Source organism: Prenolepis imparis, unplaced genomic scaffold (genome assembly GCF_030444845.1).
Source record: "Prenolepis imparis isolate NDT839.2.m4 unplaced genomic scaffold, iyPreImpa1.0 SCAF_7, whole genome shotgun sequence".
Classification (NCBI taxonomy): Eukaryota; Metazoa; Arthropoda; class Insecta; order Hymenoptera; family Formicidae; genus Prenolepis; species Prenolepis imparis.
In genome coordinates, this window is record NW_028141165.1 from 6,063,284 (window position 1) to 6,082,667 (window position 19,384).

General features: G+C 33.9%; 4 protein-coding genes across 16 annotated transcripts in view; 2 read left to right on the top strand and 2 right to left on the bottom strand.

Annotated features, from left to right (window-relative positions):
• The window catches only part of Exd (PBX homeobox extradenticle), a 53,233-nt gene extending 45,613 nt beyond the window's left edge, over window positions 1–7,620 (bottom strand). For 2 of the 9 annotated variants that reach the window (XM_083042751.1, XM_083042750.1), the window contains exons 1-2: window positions 5,542–7,606; window positions 3,707–3,780 (exon numbers count right to left, since the gene is read on the bottom strand). In XM_083042751.1, coding sequence (XP_082898877.1) covers window positions 3,707–3,780; window positions 5,542–5,774 — 307 coding nt within the window. In that variant the 5' untranslated portion in view covers window positions 5,775–7,606. Of the gene's footprint in view, window positions 1–3,706; window positions 3,781–5,541 lie in introns of all 9 variants that reach the window. The other 7 variants (XM_083042744.1, XM_083042747.1, XM_083042745.1 and 4 more) reach the window with 7 other exon arrangements.
• A 1,284-nt stretch (window positions 7,621–8,904) lies between these two features.
• On the top strand, window positions 8,905–11,329 carry LOC145939106 (uncharacterized). Of its 3 annotated transcripts, XM_083043226.1 has the most exons (3): window positions 8,905–9,143; window positions 9,253–9,343; window positions 9,512–11,328. In XM_083043226.1, exon 3 carries the CDS (start codon window positions 9,699–9,701, stop codon window positions 11,082–11,084), a length of 1,386 nt encoding a protein of 461 aa, XP_082899352.1. In that variant the 5' UTR covers window positions 8,905–9,143; window positions 9,253–9,343; window positions 9,512–9,698; the 3' UTR covers window positions 11,085–11,328. The 3 variants fall into 3 exon arrangements, with proteins under 3 accessions (XP_082899352.1, XP_082899351.1, XP_082899350.1); XM_083043225.1 differs by having other exon boundaries at window positions 9,225–11,329; XM_083043224.1 differs by having other exon boundaries at window positions 9,253–11,329.
• Window positions 11,330–11,565: 236 nt separating this feature from the next.
• Window positions 11,566–13,534, top strand: Surf6 (Surfeit locus protein 6). 2 transcript variants are annotated; one of them, XM_083043227.1, is made up of 4 exons: window positions 11,566–11,824; window positions 11,899–11,970; window positions 12,266–12,768; window positions 13,052–13,534. In XM_083043227.1, the coding sequence occupies exons 1-4, from the start codon at window positions 11,707–11,709 to the stop codon at window positions 13,271–13,273; spliced, it is 915 nt and encodes a 304-aa protein (XP_082899353.1). In that variant the 5' UTR covers window positions 11,566–11,706; the 3' UTR covers window positions 13,274–13,534. The 2 variants fall into 2 exon arrangements, with proteins under 2 accessions (XP_082899353.1, XP_082899354.1); XM_083043228.1 differs by having other exon boundaries at window positions 11,578–11,824; window positions 11,923–11,970.
• An 80-nt stretch (window positions 13,535–13,614) lies between these two features.
• Window positions 13,615–19,384, bottom strand: part of LOC145939108 (uncharacterized) — a 36,110-nt gene continuing 30,340 nt past the window's right edge. Inside the window, exons 5-6 of one of the 2 annotated variants that reach the window (XM_083043230.1) lie at window positions 16,376–16,544; window positions 13,615–14,223 (exon numbers count right to left, since the gene is read on the bottom strand). In XM_083043230.1, the coding sequence (XP_082899356.1) occupies window positions 16,399–16,544 (146 nt within the window). In that variant the 3' untranslated portion in view covers window positions 13,615–14,223; window positions 16,376–16,398. The remainder of the gene's footprint in view (window positions 14,224–16,375; window positions 16,545–19,384) is intronic. The other variant, XM_083043229.1, reaches the window with a different exon arrangement.

Below are 19,384 nucleotides of genomic sequence, written 5' to 3' on the forward strand. Positions count from 1 at the left end.
GAGAGTCATCACAAAAATTAATGAATTTTTGCATGAAATCTGGATTTCTTCGAAAGGCCAACAAAAGCAAAGGCAAATGATTTGCGTGATAAAAATCACACGTTATATATACGTAACGCCATCGGCATCGAACAAAGAGGTAGAGAACAAAAAGTCCTTCCTTTGTACGGTCCTGATTCTGAAGCTATCTGAGGGGCGCGCGCGAGTGAGCGAACGCGAGAGCAGATTATATTAAATGGCTGGTAAAACGGTCTGCTTAACATAGCGTTTATCTGCTTCTCTCAGTTTAGTACTTTTTCACTGCCTCGTCAGCCATCGCCCATAAACTCAACTACGACTATCTCGCGTCTCGCTTTTTCCCACGACTCGAGAAGAAGGAATAGAGAGAAAGAGCTCTCGGTACATTTTTCCGCGCACGCGTGCACTGCACGCAGCCGGGCTGGTGAAACTCGTAAAAGATACAGGACCATCAAAACGATTCATCGTCTCGAGTGCTCATCATGCTTTGACGCCCTTTTTGTTTACGATAAACCCGAATCGAGTTGTCTCTCCCGTTCTCTCTTCTTTTTCCCGCGTTAAAAAACGATGAGATTCGAATTTCGATCCAGTACAATATCGCCTGGATATTTAATATTATTTGTATATCGCCTGGATTTTTTAATATTATTTTTGGTAATACGAGTTTGAAGTTTAATATATACGTATATATATATATATATATATATATATATATGAAAGAGTAATAAACAGTATACACACACAGTAACAGAATACAATAATAAACATCCCTACAATATGATAAAATTCTGCATAATATATTAAAATATTATTTTAAATGTTTCAAATATATTTCAATTGCTTTAAAATATTATTACCATATATGTATATATATAGCATTACGTATATTTGATTATTAAAGTTTTTTCATGCAGAATATTTAATGCTCAGAAAAAATAAAAGAAATGTGTGAGAATATTTCTAGACGTTGTAAATAAAAAATACATATAAAGTAATGCGGTTATACTTTAAAGATTTCTTTGTGGAATATAAAAAAATATTAGAATTCCTCAATAAAATATCTTGTGTGTAGCAAGATATTTACTATTTAATATATTTAAAATACAGTAATAAACATTTCCCACAATACACAGAGAGAATTTTCTCTTAGAATTTACCCTGAAAATCATGGTAATTGTGGGACAATATATATGGAAAGAATTTTATGAGAATTTCTCTGATTAATATTTATCACAATAAAAATAATAATATCTATGCAGTTTAGTAAAATTAATCAAGCATGTTTTATATTTTATATTGTGATAGATATTATTATTTTTATTGTGATAAATATTAATCAGAGAAATTCTCATAAAATTCTTTCCATACCATATTGTCCCACGATTACCATGATTTTCAGGATAAATTCTAAGAGAAAATTCTCTCAGTGTACGATGAAAAAATTGCAAGATATGTTAAAATTGTATTCTAAATGTTCCAAATATATTTAATTTGCTTTAAAATATTACTATACACTGAGAAAATTTTCTCTTAGAATTTACCCTGAAAATCATGGTAATCGTGGAACAATATGGTATGAAAAGAATTTTATGAGAATTTCTCTGATTAATATTTATCACAATAAAAATAATAATATCTATCACAATAAAATATAGAATATGTTTGATTAATTTTACTAAACAGTATAGTAAAATTAATGAAACATATTTTATATTTTATTGTGATAGATATTATTTTTTATTATAATAAATATTAATCAGAGAAATTGTCATAACATTTTTTCCATAATTGTCCCACGATTACCATGATTTTCAGGATAAATTCTAAAAGAAAATTCTCTCTGTGTATATAACATTTATGTTTTTTTATTAAAGTTTTTTTCGTACAGAATATTCAATGCTCTCACAAAAAATAAAGGAAATTGTGTGAGAATACTTTTCGTTATAAATAAAGATAAATATATGTAAATAATGCAGTTACGTCTTAAATAAATCTCTTTCCGGAATATAAAAAATATTATAATTTCTCAATAAAATATCTCGGCGAAATATTCTCTCTCGCTGTTTGCGTCAGCACTATACGTGAGTACACAGAGGTCAATGGCCCTCTTAAGTTTCAGGCAAGGCACGATTTAAAATTCCGATATAGCCGAGCTAGTAACGGAGGATATAATAACGATAGAGAAAAGAGCGATAATATATAAGAGTATTAAAAAAATACACAATGTTTCTAAAAATATTTTTAATAAAAATACGACCTGCTTTTCGAAAGCATAGACCCCGTCTCGATCACGAAAAGGGCATCGTCTCTCCTCTCGTCGTGAATGCGACCCGATGCTCTTTTGGAATATTACCGAAATAGCATAACGTCACACAAACGTGGAATGTGTCGTTGCTGACATCACTGTGCCTGTGCTCTCTTGCTTCGGCAACGATACCCTCTTGTCTACTCGCGCGTACATATACATACATACGTATCTCGCCGGGGAACTGATGCGAAAGGGGGTAGCTTAGCATGTGAAGGGCGTGGTGGTGTAATTCTTTCATCCCCCGAATACTTTTGACGTAGTCGGCAACCTCCCACCGATCTTTCTCAGAACTCCTCTCCCCCCGCTCTTTCACCCTCTTTTTCTCTCCTTTTTCCTTCTCCTCGATCGCATCCCCCCCGAAAATAATTGCGCGTTTCGCGGTCTCTTGATCCGCGCGTAAAAGTAATCCAAACATGGCATAAAAATTATGTTTACGAGTTTCGAATGGGGGCCGCAGGGGTCGGTCGAAGGGTGGCTAAAGGGAGAGCGAAACGCAGGGGGTCGCAGATAGGGATCTCTCTTCCGATTCCTCTCGATTTCGGTCTACCGCGTTTATGAGCCGCGACAACGACGGCGAAATGTCGGCGATATTACTCGACTCGGAGAAGTTTGGCTATGTGCTATTCAAAGATTGAATTCGGAGCTCCCGACGTGCTCGATCGATGCCACAAGTATACAACTCGAAATGCGAAGCTTATTTATTTTCGTTCGGTTTTCTCTCTTTCTTACGATGGTTAAATATAGAAATTTTTTCTCCGCGCGTGTATATATATGTGTACGTATGTAACGCATCGAAGGCTGATTTTTTCGAGATTATACCGGTTCTCCTAGTCTCTCCCCACCTTCCATCTCCCTTTCCAATCGATTCCAAGTTAAAAACGCAATTTAAAAATCAATTCCAAACGTAACCGGGCGCCGAAAGTCAGCGCTTTAAATAAGACCGATGATTTATGATACACAATAACTCGCGCTCGCGGGGAAGAACGAAGAGGAGAAGGAGCGGGGGATAAAATTCCTACTCGCGAGGCAACAGATATAATCAATGACGTTGCATAAATAATAATACATCCTCGCAACGTTTCGATTTCCGCGTCGCGTGGAAAATGCATACATATGCGTGCATGTTTACGTACGAATACATGCTGTGTTTGTCGCGACATGACGCACCGAGAAAAATCGTTGGAATCTCTATGGTTAAATCTCTGTGGAAAGGCGCGAGCGCCTGTTTATATCGCACCGAAATTGACTCATTTAAAAATTCCATTCATTCGTTAGCGCGGCGATATAATAAGCGAGTCATTTGTGCGTAAAATTTAACGATTCAGATGGTAAAAAGAACAAACAATGGCACAAAGGGCCGGGGAAAAAAATATCACTCACCAGTCTTCTCCTTGATCTCACAGAGGACGGAAAACAGGGCGGGCTTCATCCTATGGCAGTTGAGAGTGTGTTTCCTGCAAACAAAATGTACGAACGAATTATATAATATACAGCACGGATAATAATCAAAATCGCGAAAAATCGCAACGATTATTGCAAAAAATAAAAAATAAAAAAAATAGAAAAAAATTCAATATATAAAGAGCTCGAATCTGTGTAAGAGATAAATTTAGATGCGCCATTCGGTATGTAAATTACATCAAATTATATCGTATTTAATGACGCCTCGATTATATCAAAATGAGCCGGCTCGGAATTAATAAAAGCATTAACTTAATTCAAGCTCGTACACTTAATTCAGGACTGTATTTAAATGGCTAACGTGTTTAACGCGCGCCGTGAAATTACAAGAGCTCTCCCTCCATTCTCATGCATGGAATGCATGTATATTCTCGTGGGAGGAACATCTGACACTCTTTGTAGCGACATCAAACACACACATGTACACATACGCGGACATATACTTAAATATAACATGCGAGGCGCAACCAGGTAAATATGTATGTATACTGTCGATTAAATGCGTACATGGCCACAGACGCGATATAGCCAAATATATTATATATTATATATATAGACGAGAAGTTCCGCGTGTCAACGCGTTCCATTTTGTGCCCTTGACAGTTGTTTATTTGCAAATAAGAGGTAGCGTGTCGCATCCTCTTCACGGATCGAGATATTTAGATAAAATGCAGAAGTTCGCGTATTATTCAGCTGTCGAAATATTGTCGTTCATAGATAAAGTGAATGTTTACCGAGATGTAAGTCCGTGAGATTAATTAGACCGATTATAACGCGCCTATAATTTTTCCAAGCGTAATTACACGTAGATAACGCGTGCGTTTTACTCGTCGTCATTAATTATCTGTCATTTCATATGATTAAACTGCAAAGATTGCGTGTTTCTTAAAATAAATACCGAGACGCACACCTCTTGTGCGTGACGTTGCAAGAAGACGAGGTTGCAGATACTTTGTACGTAATCTGTTTGATATAATGCGGTGTTTTTCCCCCTTTACCCATCAAATAAAATTGAATCGTCGAAATAAAAGCACGCCTATTTTATATCGCGCAAACATCATCTCGATTTTACGATAATTTACACACGAATCTCGGATCTTTGTAAAGTACCATTAAATCTTTAATTGCACGTAATTAACAAACCGAGAGCATAATTTCTATTCCCCTCTCGATATATCATTCAGACGGATACATCTCATTTTGGTCTACACGAAAAACAATATTAAATATCGAGCTCCTTCATTCATTATAATGTATAATTAATTAATATATAATACACAGAGAGAATTTTCTCTTAGGATTTATCCTGAAAATCATGGTAATCATGAGACAATATGTCTCACAATATTAATTTTACTATGCAGTTTAATGAAATTAATCTAACATATTTTATATTTTATTGTGATAGATATTATTATTTTTATTGTGATAAATATTAATCAAAGAAATTCTCATAAAATTCTTTCCATACTGTCCCACGATCATCATGATTTTCAGGGTAAATTTTAAGAGAAAATTCTCTCAGTGTATTAATATACTAATATATTATAATATTAATATATATTTAAAAATAATAATAAAAATATATAATAAATAATATATGATAGAGAGAATTTTAACATATTGCGATTATCGTGGCGCGAGAATTTAATTGAAATAAAAATGACGAAGGTAAGAGAAGCAAAATTAAAAGGAGCGCATCCCGCGCGCTCGAGAGCAGGTCGAAAAAAATGGCGGAAAAGGGATACACATACCTCGCTTGCGCCTCGTCCAAGCTCTGATCCGTGATGTTCATGATCTGCTGCAGGATCTCGCCGATGTCCTGTTTCCTGGCCTCGATCGCCTGGTCGGGACCCTGGGTCGCGGTGCCGTCGACCGGCCCCATGCTGCCGTAGCCAGCGGTGTTCTGGGCCGCCTGACCCTGGTTTCCACCCATCAGACCCACACCTGAACCTCCGTGTTGCAGCATATTGCCAGTCTCATCCATCAACCGGACTCCGCTGCTTTAGCTCTCGGTGGTGTATCAGGCGACCACCGATGCTTGCGTGTTCGTATATGTGTGTCTGTCTTCTTCGAATGTGTGTGTTTACTTCTATTCGCTCCGTCGAAAACGACCGACGGAGCTGCACCACGCACGCACGCACGCACACACCCACACACCTACTGGATTATTATTCGTATACCAGGTGTCGCGAAAGAGCGACACGTCAAGAAGATCTTCAGGGAGATCAGACGATGTGCCGGTGATGATGTGATGATGCACGTGCTCTCTTTTTCTCTCTTCTCGGCAACTTCAGACGGTCGTTACTCCCGTGTAGACCCGCTGCGATGCACACTTGCAAAAATATACTATCTTCCTCTTTTTCACTTACTTGATCTCTGTCGTTACCAAATACTTCGTGACTCGATGCACTGCTGCTTCCCGCAGCGATCCCCGAAACGCGAACGTGTTGGAGGTTATGCTGACGCTGTGGTCTTTGTCCTTCTGCGCGTATCGTTCGGCAGTTTTAACTCCGCACGCTCCGTTTTGTTCCTTTCTCTCGCTCTGACGCTCTCACTCTTTCTCTCTCTAATCTCTCCCTCGCTCTTGCGCCGCACGCTTACCTCCGATCTTCTATCGTCCGTTCCTTGTATATATTGCTCCGTTCTTTCCGCACTCACACTAATTATCTCAGTCTCTAAAATCTGGTATACACAATATAGAGGGCAAAGGGAAAATGGTGCCTTCGACGGCGGTTTAAACTTTGACGGATTGTCGAGTTTTACGTATACGCGGTTGTGTCGAGACGGTCGGCGTCGCGCCCGGCCAGCACTTCTCTTTTTAGATCCACTATATATATATATGTATATATAATATATATATATATCTTTCTCTTCTTATCTTTCTTCCTCGTCGGTGCGTCTCTACTCGTAACGGCCAAGAAAGATCGGCGTCGTTTACCGAGTCATCCGCGTCACGGACGTCGCACGCCAAGTTCTCCGCTTTACAAGGCAACAACGACGACGAAGACGACGACGACGACGACGACGGTAACGACGCGCGCGAACCGACCGTTTCCGTCGCTCTTCTCACTGTTCTCGGTCGCTCGAGCGACTGCTACGCGGCTCGCTCGCGGGTATATGTGAGCGTACGTGTACCTTGACGATACTGTGCGTGCGTGCGCCAATCGGCGGCCATAGCAGCCGCCGCGGCCAATCAGAGCGTCCCGAGCATCGGGCCGCCGCGGCGTCTCTCCCTCTTGGTCGCGCGCATGCGCATTCACCTTCCTTATTTACGACGGCGTGACCTCGGCGCGTTCGTCACCGCGATCTCATAACCTAAACTAACCACTAACCCTCTCTCTCTCTCTCTCTCTCTCTCTCTCTCTCTCTCTCTCTCTCTCTCTCTCTCTCTCTCTCTCTCTCTTCGCGCGACGAGCGACAGCTCACCTTATGTAGGACGACAACTTCCGGCAGTTCCTCGAAGACGAGCAAACGCTCGTTCCCGACGTGGACGAGTTCTCGTCCTCGGGGACAGAGGCCCGAGAATGAGATGCAGATCACTTCGTGGCAAACCTTTTTTCACACACAGGCGCAACTCTGTCCACTCTCCGCGACTGTCCTCTTGCTCCTTTTTGCCGCGCGAAACCGGGTTTCGAGTCAGGTTCGAATCACCGCCGTCGAGACCGAAGAGGGAGGGGGGTGAACTCGCGGATCGCGATGACGCGCGTCGCTCGGAAACGCGTCGTTCGGACAAGAGGTTCCTGTTTTGCGCGTGGCTGTATGCGTGCCGTAAATCACTGACGCGTCCGCGCGCAGAATCTGCTCGCGCAAGATGGCCGCCAAACGGCCATACTTGCGAAGCGCGAAACGTAAATCAAGCGCACGGCGAGGTTCCACATATTTTTGTGGTTTCGATTTTTCCAAGCCGTAGATACTATCGTATATAATAGCCGCACGAATTATCTGTAACAAAATCGCGTAATATATATGAAATAACTGGATTGAATATGAGAATGTTGATACTGTTTCGCATTTCGATTTGACTCGACTCTCTCTCTCTCTCTCTCTCTCGATCACCCTAACTTTTTATCATATCGTATATTAATTAATCAGATGTTTCAAATCATCCGAGCCCTTGTATGATTATATATTTTTGTAAATTATAGTAATTATAATAAATATACCTATAGAAATGAAAGATGTCGCGTTATTTCCAATTAAATTCATCTTCTTCCTTCAGATGTATTAGCTTGTAGCTTGCTTGATGTAACGGTTTGTTCCGTATGCCTTCAAAGCTATAGACCGTAGATAAAAATATAGAAGATCCTGTCAACATATCCCAATAAGATACAACCAATCATCGATCGATGACTAGGAATTTTTACTACACTAGGCGCTATTGACCAATCAGAGAGATTCTTGTCCAATCGGACATGAATAAATGGATGTAAGGCCGATTTTCTACTGAGCGCGTCACGCGCCGCGTCAACGAGTTATAACCAATCAAAACATCCCATTGTAAAACATGTTATTATAACTGAATTCCGTAAAGTGCATATGCACGCATTTTCTATAATATACGTGACGTGTACTATAGATAAATGCGCGCATATGCGCTTTACGGAATCCAGCCTATATGTTATTACAATGGGATGTTTTGATTGGTTAAAGACTGGTTTATAGAGGCCGTAAACTTTTTCCGTAACTGTAAATTTAAGGATTCAACCAATCACGTTTCCGAATCAAGCAACGCGATTGGTTGAATCCTTAAATTTACGGCTACGGAAAAAGTTTACGGCCTCTATAATCCAGCCTTAAGGGTGCCGTCGGGGCGACGAATCACCGAGTTATTCCGATAGAGCTCGACGAAGGGCTCTATCGGAATAACTCGGTGATTGGCGATCCGCTGATTACGCTTACGCAAGTTACGCCCCATGTGACGGCACCCTAACTCGGATGACGCGCGCGTGACGCGCTCAGTGGAAACTCGGCATAAGAACGAACAGTCATGATGCGTGAATATCTAGATACGACACTACGAAAACTTTTAATCGTTTAATCGACCAATCAGAACAAAGGAAAATTCAAATATTTCATCTTTTTGAGAATTCTTTCTCATTCTTTCTTAACCTTAACGAAAAGGTATGAACGTTTGGTTTACGATCACGATACGTGTTTGAGATAAATCACGCAATAAATAATAAAATAGAAAAATAATATTTAATATCAAAGTAATATTCAATTATTAAATAAAAAGATTTCGGTACATGGTGCTTATGTTCAAGGAGATAGCACTTAGAAACATTATTCAGCTGATGTCGATTGAAGCACGCAATAGTATTTATAATACGAATCGATTTTTTGTTAATACTAGGTAAGAAAATTTGTTATGATCAGTTATATTATCATACTTAAAAAAAAATTATTTTGATTAATCATATTAAAATGTATTTAGGTGAAAATACTTTATGGTATAATTTCAGCAAACGAAGACCAAACTAGAAGATTTGGAATCTAAAATCTTATTTTGTTGGATGAATATATATACTTTATACAAAAGGACATTTTACACTCGTAAATTTTGATTTATTATATAATAATACTCTTCAGTAAAATAACTATGGAATCACAAATTTACAATGGAAAAACGATGGACGACGATCTTTTTTCAAATACTACGGATTATGAGAAATATTATAAAATAGATAATGATGGCTCTTATACTTTACATTTTTTAAACAGGAATGGACTCAACGTTGACGAAATACGAAAAATATTTTCAGCTTATGGAAACGTGATAGCTGTAAATGTTACTGGGAATGATTATGGATTTAGATTTATAAAGTATAAAACATTAGATGAAATATTAAGCTGTATAAAAGGTTTAGCAAACAGCGATAGCATAAAATTATTATTAGAAAGGAGTAAAATGCATGGTTCAAGCAATAGACTCGATAAAAAGAATTCAAGTCAATGGCAGGCAGCAAAAACGGAAGATTCATTTCAGAGTGTATCCAGCACTAGTAAACAATTTACTCTGAACATTGCTAATAATGGAAAATTCTCAGAAAATGAAAGTTGTGCTCATAATGTGAAAACTTCTAATGAGGATAGTCGGTTTGACAATGCCGACAATTTTTCAGATACTGGTTCTAGAAATTCAAAGCATAACCATAAATCTAACATGAGTGCAATTAAGCATAATAAATCAGACTCACTGGTACCTTCAAGACAACAAAATTCCGTCCAGAATTTTTCAAATAAAATAGATTACGAGAAATATTATAAACTAGCCAAAGATGGGACTTATATTGTTCATTTTGCAAACAAAAAGGAACTCAGCTTAGAGGAGATAAGAAAGTTATTTTCAACCTATGGACACATTCTATCTCTATATAATAATGAAGATAAGATCAATGGACTTGTATTTGTAAGATATAAAACATTACAGGAAATAGAAACATGTTTGGAAGGTTTACAAAATAGTGATGTGATAACCATATTACCACAAAAGGATAAAATCAACAGTACAATTAAAAGAACAGATCGAAGAAGTTCAAATCAATCAGCAGGAATGCAAGATTCATTTCAAACAACAAGCAGTACTGGCAAACAACTTTATTCGAATTCCAATTATGATAAAGAATTTTCAAAAGCAGAAGAAAATTCAATTCACGATACAATTTTTAATAGGAACGGATTTGACAATACTAACGATTTTGTAGAAACTTCTCGCAGTTCAAACCATAGCTATACATTTGTGAATGCAACTACACATTCAGATTCGTTGATATCTGATAGGCAACATTTACTATCTTCAATCCAACAAAATATTAACCATGAAGTATCCGATTATAATCAAAAACAGCAACAAAAGGTTAAATCTCATTTTTCTACAAAGCCTGATGCCAATACTTATGTGATTAAGGCTATATCTGACGAAATATCAGTATTAATCTTTGACACAGAAATAAAGCAGAAGAAATTTGATGCAATGTCTGATAAATCTTTACAAATTGAAACTAAGAATGCGTCTAAAGTCATGATCATACCAGAACAGGAAATAATTGTTGCTAATATTCACTCAAATTATGACGTACATTATATTTTACATTTGTTTAAGAAATATAATCCATTTGCGGCGACACTTACAAAGACAACTGTAGGAACTAATATACGATATTGTCATATTTATTTTAAAACAAAACAAGACGCAGTAGCTATTGAAAAAGAATTTGATCATTTTTATTTGTCTGGAAAAAATCTTATTGTTCTTCGAGCTTCGCGATTGCAAGAGGTAGCTATATGTAAATAATATTTCTTTAATATTTATTACATTAAATTGATCACATCACATTAAATTAGTTATTTCCATTAAGATTATTTTTATATATCAATACATTGTTACATTTTCATATACACATAATCTGTCAATTTTTTAGTTTATTTAATTTTAGTATAAGTTTCGTTTATAATTTTAAACTGGTAATTTTTGTAGTTTTTAGTAAAAATACAGCATGACAGAGCATATAATGTTTATGAAAGCATTGAATACAATTATAATAAACATATAAAAAAAATCACCAAATTTATTTTTTATTTATATGTAAAAATTATTTCAATTATAATAGAAAATAATATAATTTGATAGTATACCTTTTGCAAATATTTTACATATTTTCTTATATCTTAATCATATATAAAGCTATTATTTAAAATAATTTATAATATAAGTAAAGCTGCAAAAGAATGTAGATGTGTATAAGAAAGAAATATATATATATATTTTTTTTTAAAATTTTGTATTAGAGTCGAATTTGTAACCATTTATAATTTGTGTATATGCACTCGTGCGTGTGGATGTGTGGATGTATGTACCTATTGTTCATGTTCATAACCTATCTATCCTCTCCAAATACACGTGAGTTGTAAAGAAGATGCAATTAAAAATGTCGAAAAAATTCAATAAAAAAGAAGTGCATCAAATGATTTTAACAGAAGATAAATTCATTTCGGATATATTCTCTAGAATGCCATTATCAACGTGTGAATTAGGTGAGAACGTTTTTAAAATCAATTAAAAGAGAGATCCAATCTTTTCGAGGTTATATTTTCATAGTATAATAAAGTCGATATTTTATATTTTTATTTAGTGAAGCAGAATCGACCATTAATTGGAGAGAAAGAATCGATGGGAAAAGGTTGCTACATTTCTTTTTTACATTTATTTGAAATTAATTTTATAGAATTCTATAGAAATTAATTCTATATATAGAATTTTATATAAAACTTTACCGATTGCAATGAAATTATATGTATATATTTGAATGAATAGTATACATAATAAATAATATTGTCTTTTATTAAGCAATTAATGATCAGTAATTTCATCTAGATTGGTAAAGAAATTTGTATTTTACTTATTTTACTTATTTATTTATCAAAAGAAAATGTTTTCTCTACAAGCTATATTACTAATCATATTTCCTATTGCAGTCAAGACTTTTACCTTACCAGGCAAGAAAACAGAAAGAGCACATACTTTTGTTGAGTTACACGCAAAATTAGATAAATTAAAGGGTGCGAAAAAGTTAGACTATAAACAGAAACTTCTTAAAAAAACTTTGAAGAATAGAATCAAAAAGAATACAAAAAAGGAACAACGTTTGCTACAGAAAAAACTTGCTAGGATAGAACAAAATGCAGCTGGTGATAGTAAAATAAAGATTGATAATGAAGAGGTGCCAAAAGTTCCGAAACCAAAACCAGTATTCAATTCAGAAGGTAAAATGGTGTTTAGTAAATTTGATTTCTCTGAGATTGGAGTAAAGAAAAAATTACCTAAAAATCAGAATGACCCTAAAAAGATTTTACAACAATTACAACAAAAGAAAGAAAAATTAAAGCAGTTAGAAAATTCAGGTGATAAAGAAAAAGCCGAGGATATTAAAGAGAAAGATGCATGGAAATCTGCATTGGCAAAAGCGACTGGTGAAAAAGTATGTACTTAATTTATAAAAGACTATTTTAATATCATGAATAGAATTCAGGAAAATATAGAATTAATTTTATATTTCATATCTTTATTATTATAAATTTATTCTTATATATTAATTATTAATTTATTATTATATATGAATTTCTTACATATTAATAGTATTCTTACATTTTGCATTAGCTGATTTATTTGAATTAATTACATATTAATTTGTGTTATCACATTATAAATTGTTTATACATAATGAATCTGTTTCATATTTTTAATGCAATTATATTTTATAGGTTAAAGATAATCCAGAATTGCTCAAACGTACTATAAAGCGAAAGGAACAGAAAAAGAAACACAGTGCAAATAAATGGAATTCCAGGGTAGAGAAAGTACAAAAATCTATACAGGAAAGGCAAGAGAAACGACAACAAAATATTATGAAGAGGAAGAAAGACAAAAAATCAAATAAAGTGAAAAAAGCAGCGAAGAAAGGACGTACAATACCTGGACTTTAAGTATCAATTAGTTAGCTGTACTTATATTGCGCGAATTTACATTAAAAAATGTAAAATGTATGTATGTGGTTAAGCTATACTTTGCTATTATGATTTTTATTCACATGCAAAAGTAAATCAGAGTACATATGCAAAGTTGGCCTTTACGTAAAAGTATATAAAACTAATTTTTAATATAAATTTATAAGTATAAAATCTAAGCGAATTTTATATGTTCGTACATATACTATCGAAAATCATTTTATTCACAGATCTAGGAAGAGAGATAAGGTGAAATAATGTAATTCATGTTATGATATTTGTTAATAAGGAAACTGGTTCTTTAAAAACTTGAATGACATGTGTGTACAATATCGATCTATATAATACATTTTACGAATAATATTTTATTAATATAATTTCGCTTTTATTTGTACATTAACAAATTTGTATTTACATTAACACATTCGTATCGTAGACCAGCTACTTCCTACAACTATCGTATACATTCTAGATTATAATTATCGTGTAAAAAGCTCTACTCGCAAATGTCGCGAGCAAATAGTTGTATAAAATTTTACATACATTGCAATGCCTTGTCGCTCTTACACACAAAGATCATATGATGCTCTTGAAGAATATTTTCTCATAAAGTTTATTTTATTTACTTCTCTTGATGTAGAAGAGTATGTTTCCTGCTATTTCTCGTAACCGTTATCACGGTTTGATGGTTTTGAGTAAATTATCCAGCCTCGTTCCTGGATACTTTAATGAGGTATTCATTCGGAGAGACTGGCTAGTAAATGATTGGCAGATCTAGGACGAGAGCTTCAATATAACTGCCGTCTTCCACCTCCTGCTAGGTATCTCCCAAGGCTGCAGAAACTGCATTAGCGTGCGTCAAAGCTGTCCATAATGGACTGTGATCTACAGGCAATGGCACCGCTAAGGATTTTGATAGTCGTGGAGATCTATAGAAATAAAAAATAATATACAATACAACTTTATGAAACTATATTAACATTAGGGAGACATTAGAGAGAATAGAAACTTCATGTTTTGATACTCTGATATATAAGAATCTATCACAGTCGTTATTTTATTCTCATAACAAATATATTTGTATAAGTATTTTAAATATAAAAAGAATTTGTTTTTTCTATTATATCTAATTTATTTTGTTTTATTTTTATTCCTTTTATTTTATTTTAATATATTAATCAATTATTTTATTTTAATATATCAATCAATTATTTTATTTTAATATATCAATCAATTATTTTATTTTAATATATCAATATATATCAATCTACATGCAAAGTTATATCAACTTTATGGAGCTATATAAGATTAAGGAGATATTAAAAAGAAATTTATTATATTACTTTATATTTATATATAAGATATATAAGAATAGAATTTTATGTTTTAATATTCCAATATATAAGAATGTCACAGTCGTTATTCTCATAAAAATATATTTGTATAAATATTTTAAATAATTAATTTTTTCTATTATACAATATTTTTTGTTTTTTTAAATATTGTTTATTTTTTCTTTTGTTTTATTCCTTTTATTTTATTTTATATTTTATTTTACTTATTTTATATACTACTGACAAAATGTTTTCACATTAATATTAATAATACGTATTAAAAATATTGTCAATCTATTTAAAATCTGTCGATAGACAATTTGATAAGTGTGATAATAAAAATTTATCAGAGCAACGTTAAAAACAAGTATATATCGATACTTCTTATTGATGAACAAAGAAAATCTCAGCTGAACTTTTAATGTATACATAATGAATAATTTGAATTGAAATTCGCGCCATTTCGTAATGTTGTAATTTTGTAGGATTATTAGTAGTAATCGGCGTCGACCAATCAGGTGCTTACTTGGAGAAGTTACGATCGAAACGGACGGCAGCGAGGACGAAGAAGGAAGGCTCCGTGGCGTTCCCGCTTTTCGCGCTATTTTATCCGATTGTGCGAGCTTTATCCGGAAAATATCCAATTCAGTCGCGTCGCAGTTATCATTAATTAGCGAGCAATCTGATTTTCCTCGGTATAACGAAGCATGAAATCGTTTAATCCATAAATTTCGGTGTCGAGCTCGCGAAGCCGTTAATGAATCGCGTACCGTATCATCTTTCGATCGAGATTACATCAATACAGAGATATCACAGGTGGGTATCATCTAGTTGATTAATTTTTGTATTCTTGTCATTCGAAATTAAGCGGAGATTTTCACTGAAATATGGGTGGAAAATGAGAAATCACCTCGAATATTTTCGCGATAATTCCTAGGGACAGGGAGAGACGTGAAGGCAGGCAGGAAACCTATATATGTATATTTCTCGACAATATTTTCGTATAAATTTCTGTTTCCTTTGCTTATATACATTTGCTGAAACTTCTTATATTTGAGATATGATGAGTATATTCGAGTATTAGAGAGAGAAAACGAAAGAGACAGAGAGAGAAAGAGTGGAAGAAAGAGTGGCAGTGGGAGGGGGGGGGGGGGGAACAAGGAGCGAAGAAAATTGGAGTAAAAATGTATGATCCTAGTTACATTACATATGACCCTTAATCGACCAATCAGCGCTTTACCCGTGCGTGTTGGTACCACATTCGGGGGAGGTAAAGAAGATACAATTACGCGGGACTTGTCGCTTCGTCGCGGTATTTAGTCCGATTGTACGCGGTCTTTCCGGAAAAATATCGAGCTTAATCGCGTCGCGATTGTCAATTAGCGGCGTCAATTAGCGGGGAATGCGATTTTTTTTTCGTCGGTCTAACCAAGTGCCGGTTAAAATTGGACGAGAAAGCTCGAGAAAGTCGTGGTTAACGAACCGTTCCGCCATTACGCGAATCTCTCGTGTTTTGGTCATTACTTCATTCGACACGAGAAGAAACCTCGTTATTCATGTAAGTTACTCACTTTATTTCACGAAGAATGGTTAATTATTATATCGTATACGCGAAATATCAACTCGGAGTGTTAATTAGAGGCTCGTAGCATGCAGTTATTCAGCATATTTGTTGGATAGAAAAAAGGTGGGGGGGGGGGAAGAGGGAAAAGGGCCATAATTCCGAAGATTATTTTATCGTTATTACCTTGACGGTGTTAAAGCCGGATGTTAATCTGGACTACTCAATTCCAGGGCGGTGCTCTGCTCCGGATCGGAACGTTCCTCGACGACAGTGTCCAGCTCGAGGGATGGGAAGCTTCGAGAACCTCGATCGCTTTTCAAGGATACGGTACGTGTCGGACGGTCAACACCAGCTGCAGGACACATCAGCGATACGTGAGTCGCATCACAAGAATAATATCAATTTTATTGACTTTTGTTTTAAATGCACGAGCTATTTTTATACTTCTACTGTGCTGTGCAACATATTTAGGCTGTCATTTATTGACAAATATTGCGTTAAAATAATTCACAATGTTTTTTGTTTTGCAGTTAACTTCTAAATGACATTTTCATGATCATTGACATGATATAGAATATTTAATCAATTTGAGAGATTGAGGACTGTGTATAGCCCCCCCAATGCGAAAAAGATTGCAACTTGTTAAATGCAATCGTAACTAACTTCAAAAACTACTCGCAATGCCCTCAGGCAAAATTATTATATAATTAATTTTATAATTAATTATGATTATAAATTATTGAAATCAATATTAATAATCTTACATTTCTCAGTTTAAAAAAATTTGACGTTACATTATTTATCAAGAATTGTGTATAAATATAGTTGAATTATTTTAACGCAAGTACCAATAATAATTGTATAATTAAAGCTAACAATAAGTTTCAATATTTTATCATGAATTAGCGAATTTACATTTGATTTACACTTTGTATTAGATTTTAAATCAACATCTTATTATTGTTTCTGATATTATACAAATCTTTAACTCTACCAAATTTTTTGGTAGCGTATAATTTTTCGAAAATATTGTCTATAGAGAGAAGTATTTTGCAATGCGCATACATTCAATCTATAGATTTTTTAAGGAATTTCAAATTGATTTTTTCTTGACAAAACTTTGATTGAGTACTGGTTCCATTATTTTCATAATTTTTAACATAAATTATCTTAAATTTTAAATTAACCACCAATGCTATTAATGTAATATCTACTGAAAATTGAGAGTAAAGAATAAAACATTTTATTATCCGTTCGCGTACGTCTTTGAAATTTAATTAGTAAAAAAATAATTTTTTTTTTAGTCGAGTATACTTAAAAATTATTTATATTAAAAATTATTCACATTTTATTTTTTGTTAAAAATATATCTTTTGTTAAAAAAAAAAAAAAATTTTGAATTGCATACATCAAAGAAAAAAATTCATAAATTGATCAAATATATCGCATAACAGAAAGAACCTTTGCAAATTTTACACCCTATATTCATGACATATTATTTTGTTTTTTCTTGCATTTGAAATCTTTTTTGCAATTAGAGATTATTTTGGTTGATAACAATTCAATTTCATATATATGCGTGAAATAAATTTATTAAATTAAAAATTTAGAATAATAAAGCAATTAAATTTATTAATTCATTATTTTATCAATAAACACTTTAATTAATTATTCAATGGAATTAAATTTCTTAATGTACGCGAGAATCTGCAATCGAAATTTATCCACTGAAAATAACTTTTATTTCATATAAAAAGAATTCATTAAACAATGCATGTATTTTTAGGATAAAATTATGTCGAATAAATTTAATCCGCACTGAAAGGTTCATTTATTATTGGCAAGCGCAGCATCGAGAGAGGATTTATGTAAAATATAACGTAGTTAATAGCACCGTTTGATCGGGATTATTTGCCCGGCTGTATAATACTTAATGATAATTAGCAATTATTTTTTATCACGAGTTTAATATTTTTTTATCTAATTTACTAGCGCAATAGCCCATGGCTTGTTGCATTATGCCATAGAGAGGACTTAATCAAAATCAAGTTGAAACACAATTATATTGTGCGAAAATGCTGATGAGATGCAAGCTTACGTATCTCTGTTTAGTAGTACTATATACTTAGAGAGTACAATTTATTAAAAATATTTAAATAGATTATATATAAACTTTGTTATTTCTCTGCCTTTATTTTATAAAAAGTTGTTAAACTTTTTTTTGCAATTTATTCTTAAAAAAAAAAAAAAGAAAACAGACGGATAAAGTTATAGCCCCGCAGTATTAGGATTTATTAACTTTACATGATTCGATCGTAAACAAAAATAAAAAAAAGTGCAAACATATGCAAACAATGTACAATCGAATCATATAAAAAAAGTTAATAAATTCTAATGTTGAGGGGCTAATATTAGATTTATGTGCATGGTTCGTTCGCATAAATTAGCTTAGCCAGTGGAATCTTTAATTCGCCTAGATGATATAAGTAGAAAATTCCATCGTTAAAAGTTTGTCAATCGACATACATATAGAGACAGATTGAATTTCTGCCGAATACATTTTCTTGGAATTTTAATAGTCGCGAGCAGAGCAAACGTGCGATGCGAGCAAGAAGAGAATAATTTTATATAGTATATTATAGAATATAGTATTTTAACTTTTATCGCAATAAATTCGCATTGCATTCGTGTATTAATTATCATTTATCAATTGATTCAGAAACAATTGGTGAGTTTTTTTATTTATCGATTAATCAATTGCATGATGCGCAAATGCAGCACTTTGCTGCGCATAATGCGATTGATTAATCGATGAATTAAAAAACTCGCCACTTTGAAAAGAATTGAGCATTATATTAGCAATAATCGTTTATTATTAAATGTTAAGAAATATATCCATGTAGTTTTTCCTAAATTAATAATTTTTTCATGCAATATTCATGATGCATTCATCTTTTCTTTTTCTACGAACAATTTCCGAGCCTTGTTAGGGGACAGATATTCCGGACGGTAAATTGCGGACTTCGACTACTGTGTGTCTAGGCTACTAGACAGTAGCTCCAAAAAGACGGTAGCTCCAAAAAGACAGTAGCTCCAAAAAGACCTATTAGTCGTCGACTGAATTGTCGTTAAATTGAGGACTTGTGGCAGTCGCAGTGAATTGCTTGTCGTTTTCCACGTAGGGATATAAAA

What these genes read in the sequence shown, in the direction of transcription:
- Surf6 (XM_083043227.1), top strand. Translation starts at nt 11,707, where the DNA reads ATGCAATTAAAAATGTCGAAAAAATTCAATAAAAAAGAAGTGCATCAA. An exon ending in ATTATCAACGTGTGAATTAG is followed by an intron (nt 11,825 to 11,898) that starts GTGAGAACGTTT and finishes AGTATAATAAAG; the next exon opens with TCGATATTTTATATTTTTAT. An exon ending in CAAAAGCGACTGGTGAAAAA is followed by an intron (nt 12,769 to 13,051) that starts GTATGTACTTAA and finishes TATATTTTATAG; the next exon opens with GTTAAAGATAATCCAGAATT.
- LOC145939106 (XM_083043225.1), top strand. Translation starts at nt 9,390, where the DNA reads ATGGAATCACAAATTTACAATGGAAAAACGATGGACGACGATCTTTTT.